The sequence below is a fragment of the Oncorhynchus mykiss genome, chromosome 21 (genome assembly GCF_013265735.2).
Source record: "Oncorhynchus mykiss isolate Arlee chromosome 21, USDA_OmykA_1.1, whole genome shotgun sequence".
Lineage (NCBI taxonomy): Eukaryota > Metazoa > Chordata > Actinopteri > Salmoniformes > Salmonidae > Oncorhynchus > Oncorhynchus mykiss.
This window is the reverse complement of record NC_048585.1, coordinates 61,623,592-61,651,036: the sequence shown is the minus strand read 5'-3', so window position 1 is coordinate 61,651,036 and position 27,445 is coordinate 61,623,592. Positions and strand designations below refer to the sequence as shown.

The window sequence follows — 27,445 nt, the reverse complement described above, 5'->3', positions numbered from 1 at the left end:
TCAGCCAATTTATTTAGTTACTTTGTTAATAGTTTTTTTGGGGGGGGGGAGAAGATGGCTGCCGAGAGAATCCAATCTACAGAGAAGATTCCAGATGCTGCTTTTCCCATCAGACTTTCCCCCCAACAGACTCTTGCCGTACCTACCTAGTGTTGTTCTTGGTAGAACAGGCAGCGTGTGTAACTAGGCTATTTGTGTAGTATAGCATTTTTAACTAACTCCTGCTATGTAAAGCAGAGAAATTTGACTTTTTTTGCACTAGCTGCAAGGTGGGAAACCAAACTGATATTGAAAGGACTTGTTTGAGGGCGACGCGGTGGAGACTGACTCAGACTGACTGTCGTCTCTGTTTTGACCAACAGAACTGGATTGAGCATCAAAACACCAGCCTCCACATCGACAACTGCCGGCTGCTCAGGAAATTGTGGGTTATGTCTCCTGTCTTTAAAAAATATATATATAATGTCTGCCTGGCTCTTTCTAAATTTAGTATTTTCCTCGTGTCCTCTCCCCTCATCTCCTCCTCTAAGTCCATTGGAGGAGAAAGTCCTAGAGTGGAGGGACTCGATAGCTTCTCCTCCAATACAGCTGAGAAAGGAGGTCGAGGGAAATAGGATGCGAGGGAATCGCAGAAAGGCGAATTGATATCTATTGATCCCAACGATCGCCATCACGTTGTACATTTATGCTAATCCCCTTTCCCCTTCTTCCAGGTATCCTGACTGGAACGGGGAAACTGTGTCAAGGTGAGGAAGTTTTCTGTACTCGGTTATACAGTAGAAGGGATCCCTCTGAAGGTCATCGCTGACTCAGTTCTTAGCTTACATTTTAAACCGGAATAACTTCTTCAGGCTGTGCTTACTGGCCTAGTTCCCTTCTCTCCTTCCCTCTCTTTCTCTGTCCTCTCCTCTCTCCCTCATTTTCTCTCTCTCTCCAGCCCTGCTCCCAGTAGAAACGACAACAACCAGAGTTCCTCCAAACGTCGCCAGACCACCTCTCGTTCTCCGTCCCGCTCTCCTTCTCCTCGCCTCTCCTCCTACCGCACCTCGTCCTCCGCTGCTCGCCGACCTCGATCCAGGGAACGATCCCGCTCCCGGGAACGTAGACACAGCGCCGGCAGACGGCGTTCCCGGTCTCCTGGTTCGCGCCGGGAGCGTGACCCTCCGGCGTCGTCGTCTTCGCACCGGGATCGGGAACGTCGGCGTTCCCGCTCGCCCCAGACAACTTCTTCATCCCGGAGGAGGTAAGAGGACAGAAAAGTCAATAGACTGTATTGTAGTGCTTTTTTTAAATTTTATTTCTAGTTGATAAAACATTTTTTTTTATGTATCTTTTTTTCAGATGAATGAAAGCTACTCTATGATTTTAAAATGTCTATTTATATCTGAATATTATTTTTACGTCTAATAAAATGCATTCAAGTAATTTTAAGTTAATTAATTCATCCAGGTCGCGTTCTAGGAGCTATGAGCGGGAGCGTCGGGAGGCGAGGAAGAGCAGCCCTTCAGCAGGAGGGAAGAGCAGACAGCAGAAGTCTAGCAGTGCTGAGAGACTGGCCAAGAAACTACTGGAGTCATCTGGTAAGAGAGAGAGGGAACAATTATCCTGTTTACAGCCCGGTGAGGAGACCGCTTTTAGCCCGGGGCTAACACTGACCTTAGCCCGGGGCTAACACTGACCTTAGCCCGGGGCTAACACTGACCTTAGCCCAGGGTTAACACTGACTTTAGCCCAGGGTTAACACTGACTTTAGCCCAGGGTTAACACTGACCTTAGCCCAGGGTTAACACTGACCTTAGCCCAGGGCTAACACTGACCTTAGCCTAGGGCTAACACTGACCTTAGCCCAGGGCCAGTCTTAGCCTGAAGGATAACCCAGGATTAACACTGGCCTTAACCCAGGGCCAGTCTTAGCCTGAAGGATAACCCAGGGTCAGTCTTAGCCCGAAGGTTAGCCCAGGGTCAGTCTTAGCCCGAAGGATAGCCCAGGGACAGTCTTAGCCTGAAGGATAACCCAGGGTTAACACTGACCTTAACCCAGGGCCAGTCTTAGCCTGAAGGATAACCCAGGGTTAACACTGGCCTTAACCCAGGGCCAGTCTTAGCCTGAAGGATAACCCAGGGCTAACACTGACCTTAGCCCAGGGACAGTCTTAGCCTGAAGGATAGCCCAAGGCCAGTCTTAGCCTGAAGGTTAGCCCACGGACAGTCTTAGCCTGAAGGTTAGCCCAGGGCCAGTCTTAGCCTGAAGGTTAGCCCAGGGACAGTCTTAGCCTGAAGGTTAGCCCAGGGCCAGTCTTAGCCTGAAGGATAGCCCAGGGTTAATGATGCAGTGTGAAGAGGTGCAGTTGAATCTCAATGGTCTTTCCTTGATTCCTCTCGCCTTCAAAAGTGGGGGGAGGAACTTCAGCTTTTCTCCTCCAATTAGTTTTGATATGTAAGGTAAGTCGAGAGGATGTGAAGAATCAAGGAAATCACATTGATTAATTATTCTACACTCTGGTCAAGAGAACCAGTACATTACTTATCTCTCACACCCTGACCCAATGTCACCCCCTCTCCTTCTAGCTGGCCTGTCTCCCCCTCTCCTTCCAGCTGGCCTGTCACCCCCTCTCCTTCTAGCTGGCCTGTCTCCCCCTCTCCTTCTAGCTGGCCTGTCTCCCCCTCTCCTTCCAGCTGGCCTGTCACCCCCTCTCCTTCCAGCTGGCCTCTCTTTGATCCATCCCTTTGTATTCCAGCTGGCCTCTCTCCCCCCCTCTCCTTCCAGCTGGCCTCCCCCCCTCTCCTTCCAGCTGGCCTCTCTCCCCCCTCTCCTTCCAGCTGGCCTCTCTTTGATCCATCCCTTTGTATTCCAGCTGGCCTCTCTCCCCCCCTCTCCTTCCAGCTGGCCTCTCTCCCCCCTCTCCTTCCAGCTGGCCTCTCTTTGATCCAACCCTTTGTATTCCAGCTGGCCTCTCTCCCCCTCTCCTTCCAGCTGGCCTGTCTCCCCCTCTCCTTCCAGCTGGCCTGTCACCCCCTCTCCTTCTAGCTGGCCTGTCTCCCCCTCTCCTTCTAGCTGGCCTGTCTCCCCCTCTCCTTCCAGCTGGCCTGTCACCCCCTCTCCTTCCAGCTGGCCTCTCTTTGATCCATCCCTTTGTATTCCAGCTGGCCTCTCTCCCCCCCTCTCCTTCCAGCTGGCCTCCCCCCCTCTCCTTCCAGCTGGCCTCTCTCCCCCCCTCTCCTTCCAGCTGGCCTCTCTTTGATCCATCCCTTTGTATTCTAGCTGGCCTCTTCCCCCCCCTCTCCTTCCAGCTGGCCTCTTTGATCCATCCCTTTGTATTCTAGCTGGCCTCTCCCCCCCCTCTCCTTCCAGCTGGCCTCTTTGATCCATCCCTTTGTATTCCAGCTGGCCTCTCTCCCCCCCTCTCCTTCCAGCTGGCCTCTCTCCCCCCTCTCCTTCCAGCTGGCCTCTCTTTGATCCATCCCTTTGTATTCCAGCTGGCCTCTCTCCCCCTCTCCTTCCAGCTGGCCTCTCTCCCCCTCTCCTTCCAGCTGGCCTCCCTCTCCTTCCAGCTGGCCTCCCTCCCCCTCTCCTTCCAGCTGGCCTCCCTCCCCCTCTCCTTCCAGCTGGCCTCTCTCCCCCTCTCCTTCCAGCTGGCCTCTCTTTGATCCATCCCTTTGTATTCCAGCTGGCCTCTCCCTGACTAAGAACACCAGTCTAGAAGTTCTGATGCAGTCCCTGGCCCCTGCTCTCCTGGCCGAGCTCGCCAAAAAGAAGGGAGGCCGCTCCTCCTCCCGGAAGACTGAAACGGGAACGTCCAAGGGTGGCAAGGCAGGCACCGGATCTGGGAGGACATCAAACAAGAAATCCTCCTCGCCCTCCAAATCATCCTTCAAATCGTCCAGCTCAGCTCCTTCCAAGGTATGCCTTTTGTGTGTGTTAAAAAAAAATAAGACTGATAAGATGGGATCTTCCACATGGTGAAGACCTTCAGACAGCTGATCGTGATGATGTCATCGTGATGATGTCATTGCCACTCCCATAGTACTGAACGGTCAACGTTAGCATCGCGGCGGCGGCTCCGTGCCTAAAAATGGCGGTCTCCGAACAACTTCAACCCCCATTTGAACTGCCGCCATAAAAAAGGCCTGACTAGGGTACGGAGTAGTTTTGGCACAGATGACGTAGCATTTTCACCCCCCCCCCTGAATCTGTCGCTAGTTTTTCCCATTTTAAAAGTCACTGGAGAGGTCTGACTACTCCAGACGACAAAGCTGGATGGTGTTTGACATTTGGTGCAAATTCACATTGGTTTAGAACTGGGCTGGACCATCTTGGTAGGGGGGGGGGGCGGCGGCGTCTGGCCCAGTGGGTCAGCCAAATGCTCATAAAGATGATTATGACAAATAGTGGAAGTCACTGGCAGTGTCCTTTAAAAAAAATATTATAATTTGTATATGATTAAATAAATTATTTTACATAAGTATTCAGACCCTTTACTTTGTTGCAGCACCTTTGGCAGCGATTACAGCCTCAAGTCTTCTTGGGTATGACGCTACAAGCTTGGCACACCTGTATTTGGGGAGTTTCTCCCATTCTTCTCTGCAGATCCTCTCAAGCTCTGTCAGGTTGGATGGGGAGCGTTGCTACACAGATATTTTCAGATCTCTCCAGAGATGTTAGATCGAGTTCAAGAGTTCAAGTCTGGGCTCTGGCTGGGCCACTCAAGGACATTCAGAGAGTTGTCCCGAAGCCACTCCTGCATTGTCTTGGTTGTGTACTTAGGGTCCTTCGCCCCAGTCTGAGGTCTTGAGCACTCTGGAGCAGGTTTTCATCAAGGATCTCTCTGTTCTTTGCTCCGTTCATCTTTCCTTCGATCCTGACTAGTCTCCCAGTCCCTGCTGCTGAAAAACATCCCCACAGCATGATGCTGCCACCACCATACTTCACCGTAGGGATGGTGCCAGGTTTCCTCCAGACGTGATGCTTGGCATTCAGGCCAAATAGTTCAATCTTGGTTTTATCAGACCAGAGAATCTTGTTTCTCATGGTCTGAAAGTCTTTAGGTGCCTTTTGGCAAACTCCAAACAGGCTGTCATGTGCCTTTTACTGAGGAGTGGCTTCCGTCTGGCCTCTCTACCATAAACCCCTGATTGGTGGAGTGTTGCAGAGATGGTTGTCCTTCTGGAAGGTTCTCCCATCTCCACAGAGGAACTCTGGAGCTCTGTCAGAGAGACTATCGGGTGCTTGGTCACCTCCCTGACCAAGGTCATTCTCCCCCGATTGCTCAGTTTGGCCAGACAGCTCTAGGAAGAGTCTTGATGGTTCCAAACTTCTTCCATTTAAGAATGATGGACAGACATTTTTGGTACCCTCCCCCAGATCTGTGTCTCAACACAATCCTGTCTCGGAGCTCTACGGACAATTCCTTCAACCTCATGGCTTGGTTTTTGCTCTGATACACACTGTCAACTGTTGGACCTTGTATAGACAGGTGTGTACCTTTCCAAATCATGTCCAACCAATTGAATTTACCACAGGTGGACTCCAATCAAGTTGTAGAAACATCTCAAGGATGATCAATGGAAACAGGATGCACCTGAGCTCAATTTCATCTAATTTTCATCTGAGCTCAAGATGTATCTGAGTCTCATAGCAAAAGGTCTGAATACTTATGTAAAAATAAATGTTTGTTTTGCAAATTGTATAAAAAAAATTATTCTAAACCCATTTTCAGGTTTTGTAATTTAGGGGGGTTTAGATTGGATTGAGAGGAAAGAAAATCAACATTCTAGTGGAACAGAATGTGGAACAACTCTGGGGAGCTGAAATACTTACCGAAGGCAGCATATATATGTGTGTGTGTGTTATCTCGCACAGAACCAGTCAAAAGTTTGGACACGCCTTCTGATTCCAGGGTTTTTCTTTATTTTTACTATTTTCTACATTGTAGAATAACAATGAAGACATCAAAACTATGAAATAACACATAACGTGTGTCTCATTGTGACTCTTCAGACATTTGATGGGCATCTCTGTCACAGACATACAGTCTGTTAGCATTTCCCATCATGCCTCTCTGAATTGATGTAGACTCGAGGCTGTAATCGCTGTCAAAGATGCTTCAACAAAGTACTGAGTAAAGAGTCTGAATACTGATGTAAATGTAATATTTCAGTTTCAGAAAAAAAGAGCTAATTTCTAAAGAGTTTTTGCTATGTCATTATGGGGTATGAATACTTTCCGACTGCACTGTATCAGACCGTGAATGTAGCCTATATCCATATCATCAGCTATTAGCGATTAGCATATTCCCCTGTAGCCTATACATGGTCCGTATCATCAGCTATTGCTGTGCTCAGCCGTGCTTCTTCACCTGCATTGCTTGCTGTTTGGGGTTTTAGGCTGGGTTTCTGTACAGCACTTTGAGATATCAGCTGATGTACGAAGGGCTATATAAATACATTTGATTTGATTGATTGAGCTATTAGCGATTAGCATATTCACCTGTAGCTTATACATGGTCCGTATCATCAGCTATTAGCGATTAGCATATTCACCTGTAGCTTATGCATGGTCCGTATCATCAGCTATTAGCGATTAGCTCACCTGTAGCCTATACATGGTCCGTATCATCAGCGATTAGCATATTCACCTGTAGCCTATACATGGTCCGTATCATCAGCTATTAGCGATTAGCATATTCACCTGTAGCCTATACATGGTCCGTATCATCAGCGATTAGCGATTAGCATAGTCACCTGTAGCCTATACATGGTCCGTATCATCAGCTATTAGCGATTAGCATATTCACCTGTAGCCTATACATGGTCCGTATCATCAGCTATTAGCGATTAGCATATTCACCTGTAGCCTATACATGGTCCGTGTCATCAGCTATTAGCGATTAGCATATTCACCTGTAGCTTATACATGGTCCGTGTCATCAGCTATTAGCATATTCACCTGTAGCCTATACATGGTCCGTATCATCAGCTATTAGCGATTAGCATATTCACCTGTAGCCTATACATGGTCCGTGTCATCAGCTATTAGCGATTAGCATATTCACCTGTAGCCTATACATGGTCCGTATCATCAGCTATTAGCGATTAGCATATTCACCTGTAGCCTATACATGGTCCGTGTCATCAGCTATTAGCGATTTAGCATATTCACCTGTAGCCTATACATGGTCCGTGTCATCAGCTATTAGCGATTAGCATATTCACCTGTAGCTTATACATGGTCCGTATCATCAGCGATTAGCGATTAGCATAGTCACCTGTAGCCTATACATGGTCCGTATCATCAGCTATTAGCAATTAGCATATTCACCTGTAGCTTATACATGGTCCGTATCATCAGCTATTAGCGATTAGCATATTCACCTGTAGCTTATGCATGGTCCGTATCATCAGCTATTAGCGATTAGCATATTCACCTGTAGCCTATACATGGTCCGTGTCATCAGCTATTAGCGATTAGCATATTCACCTGTAGCTTATACATGGTCCGTATCATCAGCGATTAGCGATTAGCATATTCACCTGTAGCCTATACATGGTCCGTATCATCAGCTATTAGCATATTCACCTGTAGCTTATACATGGTCCGTATCATCAGCTATTAGCGATTAGCATATTCACCTGTAGCTTATGCATGGTCCGTATCATCAGCTATTAGCGATTAGCATATTCACCTGTAGCCTATACATGGTCCGTGTCATCAGCTATTAGCGATTTAGCATATTCACCTGTAGCCTATACATGGTCCGTATCATCAGCTATTAGCGATTAGCTCACCTGTAGCCCAACTGGAGCTGCAAAATGGCAACTTATTAATTTATTTGTATGTACCCTGTTGGGCTAATCATTAGGATAATAATATAATAAATAATCACCTGCATCGGTCGGACACGGTTCCCAACTGGTGAGCCCCGCTGGCGGACGGCATGAATAATAAAAATGATAAAAATATCGCTCTAACCTTTTTTAAGATAATACGCTTTTTAAAAACCGTATGTTCTCACCCCATGTGAGAATACGCTACGTTGCCAGGTTTTACTGTCCATGGATAGAGGTTTTCTGGGGCAGCAGCGTAGCCTAGCGGTTAGAGCGTTGGACTTGTAACCGAAAGGTTGCAAGATCGAATCCCCGAGCTGCCGAGGTAAAAATCTGTCATTCTGCTCCTGAATGGCCTACTGTTCCCCCGGTATGCCGTCATTGAAAATAAGACTGACTTGCCAAGTTAAATAAAGATTAAACAAATACAAATAACATTTTTTATTTTATTTGCGTCAGCTAGGCTAACGTAGACCGAACCGGAGAAAGAAAGATTACGATAAGGGAAAAAATAGGCACATCATCGTGGAATTAGGTGCTGCGTGAGTGAAATCCCCAGTTTGGAAGACCAACAGCAGTAGATTCACGAAGGGCAAGCAAGCAGGCCTGTTGTTTGCAATAATTCAGTTATATGTTAATTTTTAATTCGGGCGTTCGTTCGTACGCAGGCCATATAAAGTGTAAACCGGTGCAGTGGTAATAGTTTGAGTAGTAAATACTAAATACATTCTAGACTATTTTCGCAGCCTATATATTCGATTCTGGCCGTTCCCTCCCTATGGCACTCGGAATTTGAATGGACCTCGGAATATGTCTCTCCCATAGAACAAACACGCAGCGAGGTAAATAGATCTACTATGGACTTGTCCGATTTTAAAAAATAAATAAAGTGCGTGTGTGTGTATATGATGGTCTGGAAAGGCTCTAAAATGTCCAAGACGACTCCAGCACAAATATAAAAACACGAAGAAGGGAGCCCCAGGGACACCGGCTTTCTTAAGACCAAAGAATATCCCCCCCCAACACACATCTCACTACCAACACTAAAGAATATCCCCACTAACAACACTAAAGAATATCCTCACTAACACACAGCTCACTAACAACACTAAAGAATATCCTCACTAACAATAAAGAATATCCTCACTAACAACACTAAAGAATATCCTCACTAACAATAAAGAATGTCCTCACTAACAACACTAAAGAATATCCTCACTAACACACAGCTCACTAACAACACTAAATAATATCCTCACTAACAAAACTAAAGAATATCCCCACTAACAACACTAAAGAATATCCCCACTACCAACACTAAAGAATATCCCCACTACCAACACTAAAGAATATCCCCACTACCAACACTAAAGAATATCCCCACTACCAACACTAAAGAATATCCCCACTACCAACACTAAAGAATATCCCCCCCCAACACACATCTCACTACCAACACTAAAGAATATCCCCACAACACACATCTCACTACCAACACTAAAGAATATCCCCTCTAACAAACACTTCACTACCAACACTAAAGAATATCCCCTCTAACAAACACTTCACTAACAACACTAAAAAATCTCCCCACTACCAACACTAAAGAATATCCCCACTACCAACACTAAAGAATATCCCCACTACCAACACTAAAGAATATCCCCACTACCAACACTAAAGAATATCCCCACTACCAACACTAAAGAATATCCCCTCTACCAACACTAAATAATATCCCCACTACCAACACTAAAGAATATCCCCACTACCAACACTAAAGAATATCCCCACTACCAACACTAAAGAATATCCCCTCTAACACACAGCTCACTACCAATAGCAGTCTGGTCTTGCTCTCTTTCTCTCTAGACTAAGAAGAAGGGAGCACCAGGGACCTCCGCTCTGTTAAGACTGAAGAATATCCCCCAACACACAGCTCATGATGAGGTGGTGAAGGCCGTGGAACCCTTCGGAAAGATCAACACCGTCATCCAGCTCAAGCCCATACAGCAGGTACTGTATCTTACCAGATGTCCGGAGTACCCTTGAACCCCAATCGTTCCTATAGTTCAAGGCCATAAACCAGGTATTTACAAACACCGGTCTTTCCCTTCGTTGATGTTCCCCGTCATGTCCAAAGACACAACTAATCAACAACAAATACATCTCTCCTCCGTCCTCCTCCGCTTCTCTTCATATTGGTTTTGGTGTATTTAAAAATAAATAACGAGTGGTCTAATAAACTAAACGCTCTCTCTCGTTCTCCCGCCCCCCCCCCCCCTCTCTCGTTCTCCCGCCCCCCCCTCTCTCGTTCTCCTTCCGCCTTCCCCCCCTCTCTCGTTCTCCCGCCCCCCCCCTCTCTCGTTCTCCTTCCGCCTTCCCCCCCTCTCTCGTTCTCCCGCCCCCCCCTCTCTCGTTCTCCTTCCGCCTTCCCCCCCTCTCTCGTTCTCCCCCCCCCCCCCCTCTCTCGTTCTCCCGCCTTCCCCCCCTCTCTCTCTCTCCTTCTCCTCCCGCCTTCTCCTCCCGCCTCCCCCCTCTCGTTCTCCTCCCGCCTTCCCCCCTCTCTCGTTCTCCTCCCGCCTCCCCCTCTCTCTCTCCTTCTCCTCCCGCCTTCTCCTCCCGCCTCCCCCCTCTCGTTCTCCTCCCGCCTCCCCCCTCTCGTTCTCCTCCCGCCTTCCCCCCCTCTCTCGTTCTCCTCCCGCCTTCCCCCCCTCTCTCGTTCTTCTCCTCTCTCCTTCTCCTCCCGCCTTCTCCTCCCGCCTCCCCCCTCTCGTTCTCCTCCCGCCTTCCCCCCTCTCTCGTTCTCCTCCCGCCTTCCCCCCCTCTCTTGTTCTCCTCCCGCCTTCCCCCCTCTCTCTCTCTCTCCTTCTCCTCCCGCCTTCTCCTCCCGCCTCCCCCCCTCTCGTTCTCCTCCCGCCCCCCCCCTCTCTCGTTCTCCCGCCCCCCCCCCCTCTCTCGTTCTCCCGCCCCCCCCCCTCTCGTTCTCCTCCCGCCTTCCCCCCTCTCTTGTTCTCTTCCCGCCTTCCCCCCCTCTCTCGTTCTCCTCCCGCCTTCCCCCCTCTCTCTCTCTCTCTCGTTCTCCCGCCTCCCCCCTCTCTCGTTCTCCTCCCGCCTTCTCCTCCCGCCTTCTCCCCCCCTCTCGTTCTCCTCCCGCCTTCCCCCCTCTCTCGTTCTCCTCCCGCCTTCCCCCCTCTCTCGTTCTCCTCCCGCCTTCCCCCCTCTCTCGTTCTCCTCCCGCCTTCCCCCCTCTCTCGTTCTCCTCCCGCCTTCCCCCCTCTCTCGTTCTCCTCCCGCCTTCCCCCCTCTCTCGTTCTCCTCCCGCCTTCCCCCCCTCTCGTTCTCCTCCCGCCTTCCCCCCCTCTCGTTCTCCTCCCGCCTTCCCCCCCTCTCGTTCTCCTCCCGCCTTCCCCCCCTCTCGTTCTCCTCCCGCCTTCCCCCCCTCTCGTTCTCCTCCCGCCTTCCCCCCCTCTCGTTCTCCTCCCGCCTTCCCCCCCTCTCGTTCTCCTCCCGCCTTCCCCCCCTCTCGTTCTCCTCCCGCCTTCCCCCCCTCTCGTTCTCCTCCCGCCTTCCCCCCCTCTCGTTCTCCTCCCGCCTTCCCCCCCTCTCGTTCTCCTCCCGCCTTCCCCCCCTCTCGTTCTCCTCCCGCCTTCCCCCCCTCTCGTTCTCCTCCCGCCTTCTCCCCCCTCTCGTTCTCCTCCCGCCTTCCCCCCTCTCTCTCTCTCTCGTTCTCCTCCCGCCTTCCCCCCTCTCTCTCTCATTCTCCTCCCGCCTTCCCCCCTCTCTCTCTCGTTCTCCTCCCGCCTTCCCCCCTCTCTCTCTCTCTCTCTCGTTCTCCTCCCGCCTTCCCCCCTCTCTCGTTCTCCTCCCTCCATCCCACTCTCTCTGTTCCCTCCATCCCTCTCTCTAGGCATCTGTGTTGTTTGAGAGGGAGGAGGATGCTAAGAAGCTGGCTAGCTGTAAGAACCTGACCATCAAAGGTCAGACCGTCACCGTACTAACGGAGAAAGATGCTCTGCTGGACGACTCCAAGGAACTGAACCAAACCAACAAGTCTACCGATGAAAAGTAAGAGAAATCAGCAACTCGTTTCTTTATTTAATTAGTTAACTCTATATACATTATGATATTCGTTAGTTACACGATGTAGAAATCCATCCACCATTTCCTGGTTGCTAAAGCTCGAAATAGTTTGTCTAATTTCAGTTTGTGACAAAATAGTCTAGTATAGTGTAGATAGTCATTGTTCCATCTACATTAATCTAGTATAGTGGAGTCATTGTACCATCTACATTAATCTAGTATAGTGTAGAGAGTCATTGTTCCATCTACATTAATCTAGTATAGTGTAGAGAGTCATTGTTCCATCTACATTAATCTAGTATAGTGTAGAGAGTCATTGTTCCATCTACATTAATCTAGTATAGTGTAGAGAGTCATTGTTCCATCTACATTAATCTAGTATAGTGTAGAGAGTCATTGTTCCATCTACATTAATCTAGTATAGTGTAGAGAGTCATTGTTCCATCTACATTAATCTAGTATAGTGTAGAGAGTCATTGTACCATCTACATTAATCTAGTATAGTGGAGTCATTGTACCATTTACATTAATCTAGTATAGTGTAGAGAGTCATTGTACCATCTACATTAATCTAGTATAGTGTAGAGAGTCATTGTACCATCTACATTAATCTAGTATAGTGTAGAGAGTCATTGTTCCATCTACATTAATCTAGTATAGTGTAGAGAGTCATTGTTCCATCTACATTAATCTAGTATAGTGTAGAGAGTCATTGTACCATCTACATTAATCTAGTATAGTGTAGAGAGTCATTGTTCCATCTACATTAATCTAGTATAGTGTAGAGTCATTGTTCCATCTACATTAATCTAGTATAGTGTAGAGTCATTGTTCCATCTACATTAATCTAGTATAGTGTAGAGTCATTGTTCCATCTACATTAATCTAGTATATTGTAGAGTCATTGTAACATCTACATTAATCTAGTATAGTGTAGAGAGTCATTGTACCATCTACATTAATCTAGTATAGTGGAGTCATTGTACCATCTACATTAATCTAGTATAGTGTAGAGAGTCATTGTACCATCTACATTAATCTAGTATAGTGTAGAGAGTCATTGTTCCATCTACATTAATCTAGTATAGTGTAGAGAGTCATTGTACCATCTACATTAATCTAGTATAGTGTAGAGTCATTGTTCCATCTACATTAATCTAGTATAGTGTAGAGTCATTGTTCCATCTACATTAATCTAGTATAGTATAGAGAGTCATTGTTCCATCTACATTAATCTAGTATAGTGTAGAGAGTCATTGTACCATCTACATTAATCTAGTATAGTGTAGAGAGTCATTGTTCCATCTACATTAATCTAGTATAGTGTAGAGAGTCATTGTACCATCTACATTAATCTAGTATAGTATAGAGAGTCATTGTTCCATCTACATTAATCTAGTATAGTGTAGAGAGTCATTGTACCATGTACATTAATCTAGTATAGTGTAGAGAGTCATTGTTCCATCTACGTTAATCTAGTATAGTGTAGAGAGTCATTGTACCATCTACATTAATCTAGTATAGTGTAGAGTCATTGTTCCATCTACATTAATCTAGTATAGTGTAGAGAGTCATTGTACCATCTACATTAATATAGTATAGTGTAGAGTCATTGTTCCATCTACATGGGGGGTTGCAACTTAATTAGGAAGGTGTTCCTAATGTTTGGTATACCCAGTATATAATCTGGGCTTGTTTTCATCGTGTCCCGAGGCATTTCTAGGAGAGTGAGCTGTGTTTCATACATAATTGCCCAGGAGAAAGGCGAACTTAATTAGGAAGGTGTTCCTAATGTTTGGTTTACTCAGTGTGTGTGTGTGTGTGTGTGTGTGTGTGTGTGTATATATATATATATATATATATATATATATCACCGAATGACGGCTTCGGGTGTATTGATGGGGGTGTGTGAGGCTAAAAATAAATGTAGTCCTTCTTTTGTGGCATTTCGCGAAGGCTTTATGTGATACGGATCATACCGTATGTTTTTTGTGGTTGTCCTTGTTCGCTAGGAACATCGCTGAACGCCGTCCAAAGGCTCTATCAGCGGATTCATTACTAAATATACAAGCATACAAAACATTTTCCAGTTTCTGAAAAGACTACAGCTTTGTGCTCTGGCTCCCGTCCCTCCCCCAAGGTGGGGCTTTAATAAAAACTCCCGTCCCTCCCCCAAGGGGGGCTTTAAAAAAAACTCCCGTCCCTCCACCAAGGGGGGCTTTAAAAAAAACTCCCGTCCCTCCCCCAAAGGGGGCTTTAAAAAAAACTCTCGTCCCTCCCCCAAGGGGGGCTTTTTAAAAAAAAGGAAGTGGACACCAACAATATCCTTTTGGGCAAAACTGAAAGAACTGACCAGTCATGTCTTCAAACGATTCGCTCAACAACACGAATTCGACCATTGGAGCATTTTGTTACGGTCTATAAGCTACATGGTGACTACATGGTGCCTTTCGACTGGAATATAGCGAAGAGGATTCGAAACAAAGAGTTGGATTTAGCTAACGTTAAAAGCTCAGCTACAGCCGATGGCACCAAGAAGGCAGAGGACAAATGCGGTGCCTAGATAAGTAAGTTATTTTTCCTGCGAGCCACCTAGCTAGCTAGCTATGTTTTAGTTTATCTACTGAAATCCATATTGTGTATTGCTTACTAACATGGGGGCGGGGAAATGTAATTTATGTTTCTGTTTGCTAACTTAGCTAGGGAGGTTAGCTAGCTGGCTAGGTAGCAAAGTTAGCTAAACAACTACCGGTAGCCATATCTATGACTAAAAAGAGAAAATGTTTTACAATCAGAGCTATTTTGTATCTCGAATTGTAAAACCTCTTCTCTTTTTAGTCGTAGATAAAGCTACAACATAACAACCAGCCAACTAAAGCGATATAAGCACATGACTGGAGTTGGGTAGCTAGTTAGCCTGGCGCCTGCTAACATGTTATGCGCTTAACCTCGCGTTTTGTAACTTTGTTAGCAAATGTGTAACATCGGCAACTTAATTTTACTAGCTAGCTATGTAACATAATTGTTTATGATTATGACCGGGGATGCATTTCAAAATGGCACAAAATGATAGGATTCAAAACAGATGTAAATAACAGTATTGTATAGCTAGCTAGCTAAGTTTACTAGCAAACAGTGAGGAGACACAATAATACTATTTATTGTTGTAAATATCTTAAACTAAAGCTGTTTTTTTTTACTATAATTTTTTGTTGTTGCCTAACTATTCCTGTTAGTATCTACTTACAGCCATGTCTACGTACCTAGGTACATTTTTACATAGTCTGGTCACTATGTAAAAGATGAGTGTTGTGCTTTATTTTGTATTAGGCTAGATATTGTACATGTAATCTGTGCCTGCGGAAGCATGTTCAAAGTAGTCAACCCTAATATTGATGTTATGCGTGGTTAAAACTGTTGTTCAAACTACAATAGTGTGTGTATATAAATATATATATTTTATTTTTTTTTGTCTTTCAGACAATATCGTGACGCCGGGGCTTCCTCCTGAAGTGGATTCTAGAACCAGAATTCCCGCGTGTCGTTGTAGCAGTACTGTATTCCGTGAACTGTAAACCCTCCTAGTGGGATTAAACATGATGCTGGATTTCAAACCGATGACTCTTGAGGAGCTGAATGGCAGTTTGATCATGACATCACTCCCCCCCTCCCCCCCCTTACAGCTTTACAGAGTATCCCCTGACCTTTTATTACACTGATCGCACTGTGTTGTCTTCCTGTGTGTTTCTTTGGGAAAGGACATTTTTCACCAATGACCACCGGTTTTCTTAATTACAGATTGTTACATTAGATAATGTGATTTTAACCAAAGATCGTTGTAGCACAGAGAATTCTTCACCAGCCTCGGTGACGCCATCCTCGACTCAAGGAAACGGGAGTCTCAAGTGTCCCGTGTTCAGTTGCAAGGTGGTCAGTTTTGAATTTAGAAAATGCTCCTCCATTTATTAAAATGTTTTTTTTTTGGTGTGTGTTGCCATCTTGTCTATTTCAAGTCTTCTCTTACCGATGAAGACCTGGTCTCTGGCATCATGACATGCAGTACTTTGAAGTGGACACCCACCTGTCTTCCCTCAATGGAGATATACGACTTGGAATAGACGAGATGTGTGTGAAATATCTTTGGGTTAAATCACATTGTTGCACCAGAGAAATCTGCAGCTATAGTTTTCTGCACCTGTCTCTTTACACCTGAGACGCCCTCGGACACACACTGAACTGTACTAGACCGGTCATAAATGTTTTTTTGTTTTTACCATAGAACATTCTTGTCGAATTTCCCAGTTCTCTTTGAGTCAGAGTTAAATAGTGTACAATCCCCTGTATTTTAGATTGGGACAAATAAACCTTGGAATATGTGAATGTTTAGCATCTGTTTTGATGCTATAGAGTCCTATTTAGTTTATGTAAATATATTCTGTGAATCCAAGGCGTCTGCATGTTGAAGATTGATAGAAAATTGTTATTTCTATGGTGGTTCTACATCGGGGGCTCTCCAACCCTGTTCCTGAAGAGCTACTGTCAGGATTTCACTACAACCTTAATCTAGCGTAACTGATTCTAATACTAAGAACAGGGTTGGAGAGCGCTAGTCTAGAACGAGTGCCCTAGTCTACATGGAGAACAGGGTTGGAGAGCGCTAGTCTACGTCGAGTGCCCTAGTCTACATGGAGAACAGGGTTGGAGAGCCCTAGTCTACATGAAGAACAGGGTTGGAGAGCCCTAGTCTACATGAAGAACAGGGTAGCAGAGCCCTAGTCTACGTGGAGAACAGGGTTGGAGAGCCCTAGTCTACGTGGAGAACAGGGTTGGAGAGCCCTAGTCTACATGAAGAACAGGGTAGCAGAGCCCTAATCTACATAAAGAACAGGGTTGGAGAGCCCTAGTCTACGCGGAGAACAGGGTTGGAGAGCCCTAGTCTACGTGGAGAACAGGGTTGGAGAGCCCTAGTCTACATGAAGAACAGGGTTGGAGAGCCCTAGTCTACGTGGAGAACAGGGTTGGAGAGCCCTAGTCTACGTGAAGAACAGGGTTGGAGAGCCCTAGTCTACGTGGAGAACAGGGTTGGAGAGCCCTAGTCTACGTGGAGAACAGGGTTGGAGAGCCCTAGTCTACGTGGAGAACAGGGTTGGAGAGCCCTAGTCTACGTGGAGAACAGGGTTGGAGAGCCCTAGTCTACGTGGAGAACAGGGTTGGAGAGCCCTAGTCTACATGAAGAACAGGGTAGCAGAGCCCTAGTCTACGTGGAGAACAGGGTTGGAGAGCCCTAGTCTACGTGGAGAACAGGGTTGGAGAGCCCTAGTCTACGCGGAGAACAGGGTTGGAGAGCCCTAGTCTACGCGGAGAACAGGGTTGGAGAGCCCTAGTCTACGTCGAGAACAGGGTTGGAGAGCCCTAGTGTACATGGTCTCATGCTGAGCCACACTGGCTGCTTTTACACAGGCAGCCTATTTCTGATCTTAATCACATCAGCTCTTTTTTCAGAACTGATCTGATTGGTCAATATAACATTTAGTAAAGAAAAATAGATACAGTGGGGCAAAAAAGTATTTAGTATCTAGTCAGCCACCAATTGTGCAAGTTCTCCCACTTAAAAAGATGAGAGAGGCCTGTAATTTTCATCATAGGTACACTTCAACTATGACAGACAAAATGAGAAAAAAAAATCCAGAATCACATTGTAGGATTTTTAATTAATTTATTTGCACATTATGGTGGAAAATAAGTATTTGGTCAATAACAAAAGTTTATCTCAATACTTTGTTATATGACCCTTTGTTGGCAATGACAGAGGTCAAACGTTTTCTGTAAGTCTTCACGAGGTTTTCACACACTGTTGCTGGTATTTTGGCCCATTCCTCCATGCAGATCTCCTCTAGAGCAGTGATGTTTTGGGGCTGTTGCTGGGCAACATGGACTTTCAACTCCCTCCAAAGATTTTCTATGGGGTTGAGATCTGGAGACTGGCTAGCTAAGCATACCTAACATGGACACTTTCAATATTGTCTGCTTGCTGCTAGCAAACTAGCGTCACCATATTGGCAGTAAGATTGCTATCCAGCTAAAATCCAACTCGCCAACCATGGACGATTTCTGCACATTCATCATCATTGCCAATGTTACAAACACAGTGAGATAGTTAGTTATATCGACAATATTTACTTTTTTTTTAGTAACGGGAGTGTTTTTTCCAGACAAGGGTGGAATACGATTGCTAGCAGATTTGAGCTACACTTATTTGCTAACATTAGCTAGCTTACATTAGTTAAAAGTCCATCGGAGATAGAAAGAACAAATATTTACCCTGCTAAAGTTAGTTACCAGTCTAGCATTGACTATCATGTGATGAAACATGTTGGTTTGACAGTGTGTATAGTAAAAAGATAGCTATAGGATTTAGCTTTAGCTTTAGATTTTGACATTTCAAATACAGGACTGTAACATTAGCTAGCTAACTTAAGGCAGTCAAAGTTGATTTGTCACATGTGTCGAATACAACAGGTTTCATCTTACCGTGAAATGCTTACTTAAAACTGCATTGTTGTAAGAAAAATACCTAAAGAAATAAAAATAACAAATAATTAGCCATTTGATTAGATGTTCAGTAGTCTTATGGCTTGTGGGTAGAAACCTCTTGGACTTTTTTGGTACCGTTTGCCGTGCTGTAGCAGAGAGAACAGTCTATGACTAGGGTGGCTGGAGTCTTCGACAATTTTTAGGGCCTTCCTCTGACACCGCCTGGTATAGAGGTCCTGGATGGCAGGAAGCTTGGGCCCAGTGATGTACTGTTTCGCTACCCTCTGTAGCGCCTTGCGGTCGGAGGTCGAGTAGTTGCCATACCAGACTGATGCAACCAGTCAGGATGCTCTCGATGGTGCAGCTGTTGAACCTTTTGAGGATCTGGGGACCCATGCCAAATCTTCTCAGTCTCCTGAGGGGGAATAGGTTTTGTCATGCCCTCTTCACGACTGTCTTGGTGTGCTTGGGCCATGTCAGTTTGTTGATGATGTGGACATCAAGGAACTTGAAGCTCTCAATCTGCTCCACTACAGCCCGGTCCTCCTTTTCCTGTAGTCTACTATCATCTCCTTTGTCTTGATCACATTGAGGGAGAGGTTGCTGTCCTGGCACCACACGGCCAGGTCTCTGTTCTCTCCCTATAGGCTGCCTCGTCGTTGTCGGTGATCAGGCCTACCACTGTTGTCATCGGAAACTTAATGATGGTGTTGGAGTCGTGCCTACCCGTGCAGTCATGAGTGAACAGGGAGTACATGAGGGAGCACACCCCTGAGGGGCCCCTGTGTTGAGGATCAGTGTGGTGGATGTGATGTTACCTACCCTCACCACCTGGGGGTGGCCCGTCAGGAAGTCCAGGATCCAGTTGCAGATGGGGGAGTTTTGTCCCAGGATCCTTAGCTTAGTGATGAGCATTGAGGGCACTATGGTGTTGAACGCTGAGCTGTAGTCAATGAATAGCATTCTCATGTAGGTGTTCCTTTTGTCCAGGTGGGAAAGGGCACTGTGGAGTGCAATAGAGATTGCATCATCTGTGGACCTGTTGTATCGGTATGCAAATTGGAGTGGGTCTAGGGTTTCTGGGAAAATGGTGTTGATGTGAGCCATGACCAGCCTTTTCAAAGCAATTCATGGCTACAGATGTGAGTGCTACGGGTCGGTAGTCATTTAGGCAGGTTACCTTAGTGTTCTTGGGTACAAGGACTATGGTGGTCTGTTTGAAACATGCAGGTATTACAGACTCGGACAGGTTGAAAATGTCAGTGAAGACACTTGCCAATTGGTCAGCGCATGCTCGGAGTACACGTCCTGGTAATCCGTCTGGCCCTGTTTACCTGTTTAAAGGTCTTCCTCACATCGGTGTGAATGCCGGACTTTTACCATCTACTATGAGCAGAAGAATACACAGGAAGTTTAAACTTCCTGATTCTACCAGTCAAGTGTGTCAAGGGTTTTTCTTTCTTTTTACTATTTTCTACATTGTAGAATAATAGTGAAGACATCAAAACTATGAAATAACACATATGGAATCATGTGGTAACCAAAAAAAGTATTAAACAAATCTAAATGTATTTTAGATTCTTCAAATTATCCACCCTTTGCCCGTGATGATAGCTATGCACACTCTTGGATTTCTCTCAACCAGCTTCATGAGAAATGCTTGTCCAACAGTCTTGAAGGAGTGCCCACATATGCTGAGCACTTGTTGACTGTTTTTCCTTCATTCTGTGGGCCAACTCATCCTAAACCATCTCAATTGGGTTGAGGTCAGGTGATTGTGGAGGCCAGGTCATCTGATGCAGCACTCCCATCACTTTCCTTCTTGGTCAAATAGCCCTTACACAGCCTGGAGGTGTGTTGGGTCATTGTCCCGTTGAAAAACAAATGATAGTCCCACTAAGGACTAACCAGATGGGATGGTGTATCACTGCCTAATGCTGTAGTAGCCATTGTAGAATGCTGTGGTAGCCATGCTGGTTAAGTTTGTCTTGAATTCGAAATGAATCACTGACAGTGTCACCAGCAAAGTACCATCACACCTCCTCCTCCATGCTTCACGGTGGGAACCACATATGCAGAGGTCATCCGTTCGCCTACTCTGCGTCTCACAAAGACACGGCGCTTGGAACCAAAAATCTCAAATTTGGACTTATACCAAAGGACTGATTTCCACCGGTCTAATGTCCATTGCTCGTGTTTCTTGGCCCAAGCAAGTCTCTTCTTATTGGTGTCCTTTAGTAGTGGTTTCTTTGCAGCAATTCAACCATGAAGACCTGATTCACACAGTCTCCTCTGAACAGTTGATGTTGAGATGTGTCTGTTGAACTGGGCTGCTATCTGAGGCTGTTAACTCTAATGAACAGCAGAGGTAACTCTGGGGCTTCCTTTCTTGTGGCGGTCCTCATGAGAGACAGTTTCATCGCTTGGTATTTGCGACTGCACTTGTTTTTGAAATGTTCCACGTTGACTAACCATCATGTCTTAAATCAAAGTAGTTTTCCTTTGCTTATTTGAGCTGTTCTTGCCATAATACTGACTTTGTCTTTCACCAAATAAGGGCTGTCTTCTGTATACCCACCCTACACCTTGTCACAACACACCAGATTGGCTCAAACGCATTAAGAAGGAAAGAAATACCACAAATTAACTTTTAACAAGGCACACCTGTTAATTGAAATGCATTCCTGAAGCTGGTTGTCATCAAAGCAAAGGCTACTTTAAAGGGTCTCAAATATAAAATATACAGTATTTAGATTTAACACTTTTTTTGGTTACTACATAATTCAATATGTAATAATAATACATAATACAATTTAATCGTTATTTCATAGTTTTGATGTCTTCACTATTATTCTACAAGGTGTCCAAACTTTTGACTGGTACTTTATACTGAACAAAAAAAATAGAACCTCAACATGTAAAGTGTTGGTCCCATTTTTCATTGGCTGAAAGAAAAGATCCAAGAAATGTTTGTTACGCACAAAAAATATTTCTTCTCACAAATGTGAAGAATTTAGTCCTGTTATTTTCCACCATAATTTGCAAATAAATTCATAAAAAGTGTACCTATGATGAAAATTACAGGCCTCTCTCATCTTTTTAAGTGGGAGAACTTGCACAATTGGTGGCTGACTAAATACTTTTTTTTGCCCCACTGTGTGTGTGTGTATATATACATATATATTTATATATTTTAATTGTACACATTTTTTTTATAAATTTATATCTCCAATAAGTTGCTAGTGGTCAATGGAATGTGACGGTAACAACAGAGCCTGAGAACCGTCGTATTCATTTTCAGGTTGGATTTTCCCGACAGATTTTGTGTTGCGCGCGCAACGAGTGACTTGTTTTCCATCATTGAGGAGGCGGTGTGATAGCTAGCTGAGCCCATGGCGAAACGTGACCAATGGCTAGCGGAAATAGCTAGCTTGCAGCCGCAAAAAGGCAAACGACCCAGCAGCAACTACTCCATCTAAGGGGTGTCAAACTCATTCCGCGGAGGGCTGGGTGTCTGCGGGTTTTGGGTTTTTCCTTCCAATTAAGACCTAGACAACCAGTTGAGGGTGTTCCTCACTAATTAATTAATTAATCAATCAGGTGCTAGGATTTTTTACATTTTATTTCACCTTTATTTAATCAGGTAAGTTGAGAACAAGTTCTCATTTACAACTGTGACCTGGCCAAGATAAAGCAAAGCAGTTCGACACATACAACAACACAGAGTTACACATGGAGTAAACAAACATACAGTAGAAAAGTCTATATAGTGATACGATGTGAGCAAATTAGGTGAGATAGGTAAGGCAATAAATAGGCTATGGTGGCAAAATAATTACAATATAGCAATTAAACACTGGAATGGTAGATGTGCAGAAGATGAATGTGCATGTAGAGATACAGGATGCGAAGGTACAAGATAAATAAATACAGTATGGGTAGTTGTTTGGGCTGTTTACAGGTGAGCTATGTACAGGTGCAGTGATCTGTGAGCTGCTCTGACAGCTGGTGCTTAAAGCTAGTGAGGGAGATAAGAGTCTCCATCTTCAGAGATTTCTGCAGTTCGTTCCAGTCATTGGCAGCAGAGAACTGGAAGGAGAGGTGGCCAAAAGAAGAATTGTCTTTGGGGATGACCAGTGAGATATACCTGCTGGAGCGCGTGCTACAGGTGGGTGTTGTTTTCGTGACCAGTGAGCTGAGATAAAGCGGGGCTTTACCTAGCAGAGACTTGTAGATGACCTGGAGCCAGTGGGTTTGGCGACGAATATGAAGCGAGGGCCAGCCAACAAGAGCATACAGGTTGCAGTGGTCGGTAGTATATGGGCTTTGGTGACAAAACTGATGGCACTGTGATAGACTGCATCCAATTTGCTGAGTAGAGGGTTGGAGGCTATTTTGTAAATGAGATCGTCGAAGTCGAGGATCGGTAGGATGTTTTACAAGGGTATGTTTGGCAGCATGAGTGAAGGAGGCTTTGTTGCGAAATTTGAAGCCGATTCTATATTTAATTTTGGATTGGAGATGTTTGATGTGGGTCTGTAAGGAGAGTTTACAGTCTACCCAGACACCTAGGTATTTGTAGTTGTCCACATATTCTAAGTCAGAACCGTCCAGAGTAGTGATGTTAGTCAGGGGGGGGGAGCGATCGGTTGAAGAGCATGCATTTAGTTTTACTAGCATTTAAAAGCAGTTGGAGGCCACAGAAGGAGTGGTGTATGGCATTGAAGCTCATCTGGAGGTTAGTTAACACAGTGTCCAACGATGGGCCAGAAGTATACAGAATGGTGTCGTCTGCGTAGAGGTGGATCAGAGAATCACCAGCAGCGAGACCGACATCATTGACGTATACAGAGAAGAGAGTCGGTCCAAGAATTGAACCCTGTGGCACCCCCATAGAGTCTGCCAGAGGTCCGGACAACAGGCCCTCCGATTTGACACACTGAACTCTATCAGAGAAGAGAGTCGGCCCGAGAATTGAACCCTGTTGCACCCCCATAGAGTCTGCCAGAGGTCCGGACAACAGGCCCTCTGAGGATGGAGCGAAAACCCGCTGACACTCGGCCTATCAAGTGAGTTTGACACGTGATCCAAAGAATCAGAGACATTTGGAGAGTAGACAGGCAAAAAAGGAACCTCGGATTTGTGGAGAGAACTAAGGGAGTTGAAGGGATTCAAAACAGACCCAGAATTTGATTATTTATTTTTTTCGACTGAAAAGGTAAGACATGGTTAGCTAGATAATAAGTGAAATGTTGCTTTTTTTTAGTGGTAAAAAATGTGTGGCAATATTTTGGATTTCTTGTTTTGAATTCTTTCGAGACAGCTGTCCAATAGTCTACATTAGCTAGCTGACATTAGCTAGTAAGCTTGTTAGCTGACTGCAACATTGGTTTGTTTCATTTTGAATATGAAATGTGGCTCCACTAGTTTAGTCGTAATTTAAGTGTGTAACGTTGCTTAACTTTGTGTCTGTGGTCTGAAACCAAAGCTGATATTGGTTAACTAGCTAGCAGCTTCATTTCACACAAGTGTACTGGCACAGAATAGCCACAAAGCCCAGTTCAGAGACATATGACATGACGTGACAGTTTGTTTGATCTGAACAGTCTAGTTTTATAACGTTTGTTGTTGGCAGGAGTATTACAGATTCAACATGTCAAGTCTGGTTTAGCCATTCAAAGAACATTGGGCTAACATTGTGTTCAGCTAATCAGCTAGCTAGCTATATATTTGCTGTACACAGCTAGCCTGGTGTGCTGACATTTCTGACAAGTCAAAAACTGAACTCTGTTTCTGGTATGTCATGACACGCGTTTTCCTACAAGTGGCAACTTTTTTTTTTTTTGTTTAAAATGTTAATCTCGTAATTGTAAAGCGGCACTGTGGAAACGATCTCAACTGCACATCTTGTGTTTTTGACCTGAATGCCTCATCTTTGTACGACACATTCTATAGCTAGTTTTAGAATGATCTCTGATCTAGGTCAGAGATGGTCAACTCGTCATCGGGAGTTTCTTTTGGGGACACTTGCCCCAGCTGTCATGACGCCAATAATTATGGTCTTGTGTTTAGAATTGAATTGATTTTAATCAGGTGTGATTTTAGTTAATTTTATACTCACCAAATTATTTTTCTTTCAGCTAAAGGAGACTCCACACTAACCAAGTCTCGAAGGTGAAAGTGTCTACGCATATTTGAAAACGTCAAAGGACTATACCAACATCCCAGGACTTCAGAGAGAAGTATTGTGAAGACTGGGATCTCAATTTGGGGGGGGGTCTACTAAGGAGAAGGATCATGTGATCAGATTAACCAGGACTTCCTGAAGTGTCACAGGGTGCAGTAAGCTTTTATGAGCTGGGAATGTCCGGAGCTTTCTCCGTTTGTCAGATTTGGTTGTTCCCAGGAAGTGTGTGAACCTACAGATTTGGTTGTTCCCAGGAAGTGTGTGAACCTACAGATTTGGTTGTTCCCAGGAAGTGTGTGAACCTACAGATTTGGTTGTTGAAAGACGTGGGATGTTTGTTTGGGCAACAATAAACTTGTGTGAGAAACAATACTTGTGTATTTTTTTTATTTTTTTTATCTAGCATATAGTCATCATTATTGTACATTTGAAATTGTTTTAGAATGATTTTTACTAAACTGTTGTCTTTTCCTGGATGTCTATGGTCTCATAAGGCTTACACTTCAAATGAGTAGACCTACAGGTCTGTAGATATCCAGAAAGGTGTGTGTGGGCTACCTACAGGTCTGTAGATATCCAGAAAGGTGTGTGGGCTACCTACAGGTCTCTAGATATCCAGAAGGTGTGTGTGGGCTACCTACAGGTCTGTAGATAGCCAGAAGGTGTGTGTGGGCTACCTACAGGTCTGTAGATATCCAGAAGGTGTGTGTGTGTGGGCTACCTACAGGTCTGTAGATATCCAGAAAGGTGTGTGTGTGTGGGCTACCTACAGGTCTGTAGATATCCAGAAGGTGTGTGGGCTACCTACAGGTCTGTAGATATCCAGAAGGTGTGTGTGGGCTACCTACAGGTCTGTAGATATCCAGAAAGGTGTGTGTGTGGGCTACCTACAGGTCTGTAGATATCCAGAAAGGTGTGTGTGTGGGCTACCTACAGGTCTGTAGATATCCAGAAAGGTGTGTGTGTGGGCTACCTACAGGTCTGTAGATATCCAGAAAGGTGTGTGTGTGTGGGCTACCTACAGGTCTGTAGATATCCAGAAGGTGTGTGTGGGCTACCTACAGTTCTGTAGATATCCAGAAGGTGTGTGGGCTACCTACAGGTCTGTAGATATCCAGAAGGTGTGTGTGTGGGCTACCTACAGGTCTGTAGATATCCAGAAGGTGTGTGTGTGGGCTACCTACAGGTCTGTAGATATCCAGAAAGGTGTGTGTGGGCTACCTACAGGTCTGTAGATATCCAGAAAGGTGTGTGTGTGGGCTACCTACAGGTCTGTAGATATCCAGAAAGGTGTGTGTGGGCTACCTACAGGTCTGTAGATATCCAGAAGGTGTGTGTGGGCTACCTACAGGTCTGTAGATATCCAGAAAGGTGTGTGTGGGCTACCTACAGGTCTGTAGATATCCAGAAGGTGTGTGGGCTACCTACAGGTCTGTAGATATCCAGAAGGTGTGTGTGTGGGCTACCTACAGGTCTGTAGATATCCAGAAGGTGTGTGTGGGCTACCTACAGGTCTGTAGATATCCAGAAAGGTGTGTGTGGGCTACCTACAGGTCTGTAGATATCCAGAAAGGTGTGTGTGTGGGCTACCTACAGGTCTGTAGATATCCAGAAAGGTGTGTGTGGGCTACCTACAGGTCTGTAGATATCCAGAAGGTGTGTGTGGGCTACCTACAGGTCTGTAGATAGCCAGAAGGTGTGTGGGCTACCTACAGGTCTGTAGATATCCAGAAGGTGTGTGTGTGGGCTACCTACAGGTCTCTAGATATCCAGAAGGTGTGTGTGTGGGCTACCTACAGGTCTGTAGATAGCCAGAAGGTGTGTGGGCTACCTACAGGTCTCTAGATATCCAGAAGGTGTGTGGGCTACCTACAGGTCTCTAGATATCCAGAAGGTGTGTGGGCTACCTACAGGTCTGTAGATATCCAGAAAGGTGTGTGTGTGGGCTACCTACAGTTCTGTAGATATCCAGAAAGGTGTGTGTGTGGGCTACCTACAGGTCTCTAGATATCCAGAAGGTGTGTGGGCTACCTACAGGTCTCTAGATATCCAGAAGGTGTGTGGGCTACCTACAGGTCTCTAGATATCCAGAAGGTGTGTGGGCTACCTACAGGTCTCTAGATATCCAGAAGGTGTGTGGGCTACCTACAGGTCTGTAGATATCCAGAAAGGTGTGTGTGTGGGCTACCTACAGGTCTGTAGATATCCAGAAGGTGTGTGTGGGCTACCTACAGGTCTGTAGATATCCAGAAAGGTGTGTGTGTGGGCTACCTACAGTTCTGTAGATATCCAGAAAGGTGTGTGTGTGGGCTACCGTGCTGTAAATAGTACAAAAGGTCAGTTTTATTAGGGGGATACATTTAGAATACAAGGTGGTCTCTGTAACCTTCCTCAAAATAACAAAAGCACCGTGTAAGGGAAAAGTGATATCACCCAGACCAAGGAAAAATGTACACACAAAAAAATCTATATATATATACTTTCAAAGATATCACCTGTTACCTGTTACGTTAAAATACCTTATCACCTGTTACGTTAAAATACCTTATCACCTGTTACGTTAAAATACCTTATCACCTGTTACGTTAAAATACCTTATCACCTGTTACGTTAAAATACCTTATCACCTGTTATCTGTTATGTTAAAATACCTTATCACCTGTTATCTGTTATGTTAAAATACCTTATCACCTGTTATCTGTTATGTTATAATGCCTTATCACCTGTTATCTGTTATGTTATAATACCTTATCACCTGTTATCTGTTACGTTAAAATACCTTATCACCTGTTATCTGTTATGTTATAATACCTTATC

The 27,445-nt window shown here is 45.2% G+C and overlaps 1 protein-coding gene across 3 annotated transcripts in view; it reads left to right on the top strand.

Annotated features, from left to right (window-relative positions):
• LOC110500799 (mucin-12) overlaps window positions 1–27,445 on the top strand; it is a 108,560-nt gene that overhangs the window by 43,742 nt on the left and 37,373 nt on the right. For all 3 annotated transcript variants that reach the window (XM_036958339.1, XM_036958338.1, XM_036958337.1), the window contains exons 3-9: window positions 363–424; window positions 714–746; window positions 938–1,243; window positions 1,450–1,580; window positions 3,669–3,901; window positions 9,697–9,840; window positions 11,735–11,892. In XM_036958339.1, coding sequence (XP_036814234.1) covers window positions 363–424; window positions 714–746; window positions 938–1,243; window positions 1,450–1,580; window positions 3,669–3,901; window positions 9,697–9,840; window positions 11,735–11,892 — 1,067 coding nt within the window. The remainder of the gene's footprint in view (window positions 1–362; window positions 425–713; window positions 747–937; window positions 1,244–1,449; window positions 1,581–3,668; window positions 3,902–9,696; window positions 9,841–11,734; window positions 11,893–27,445) is intronic.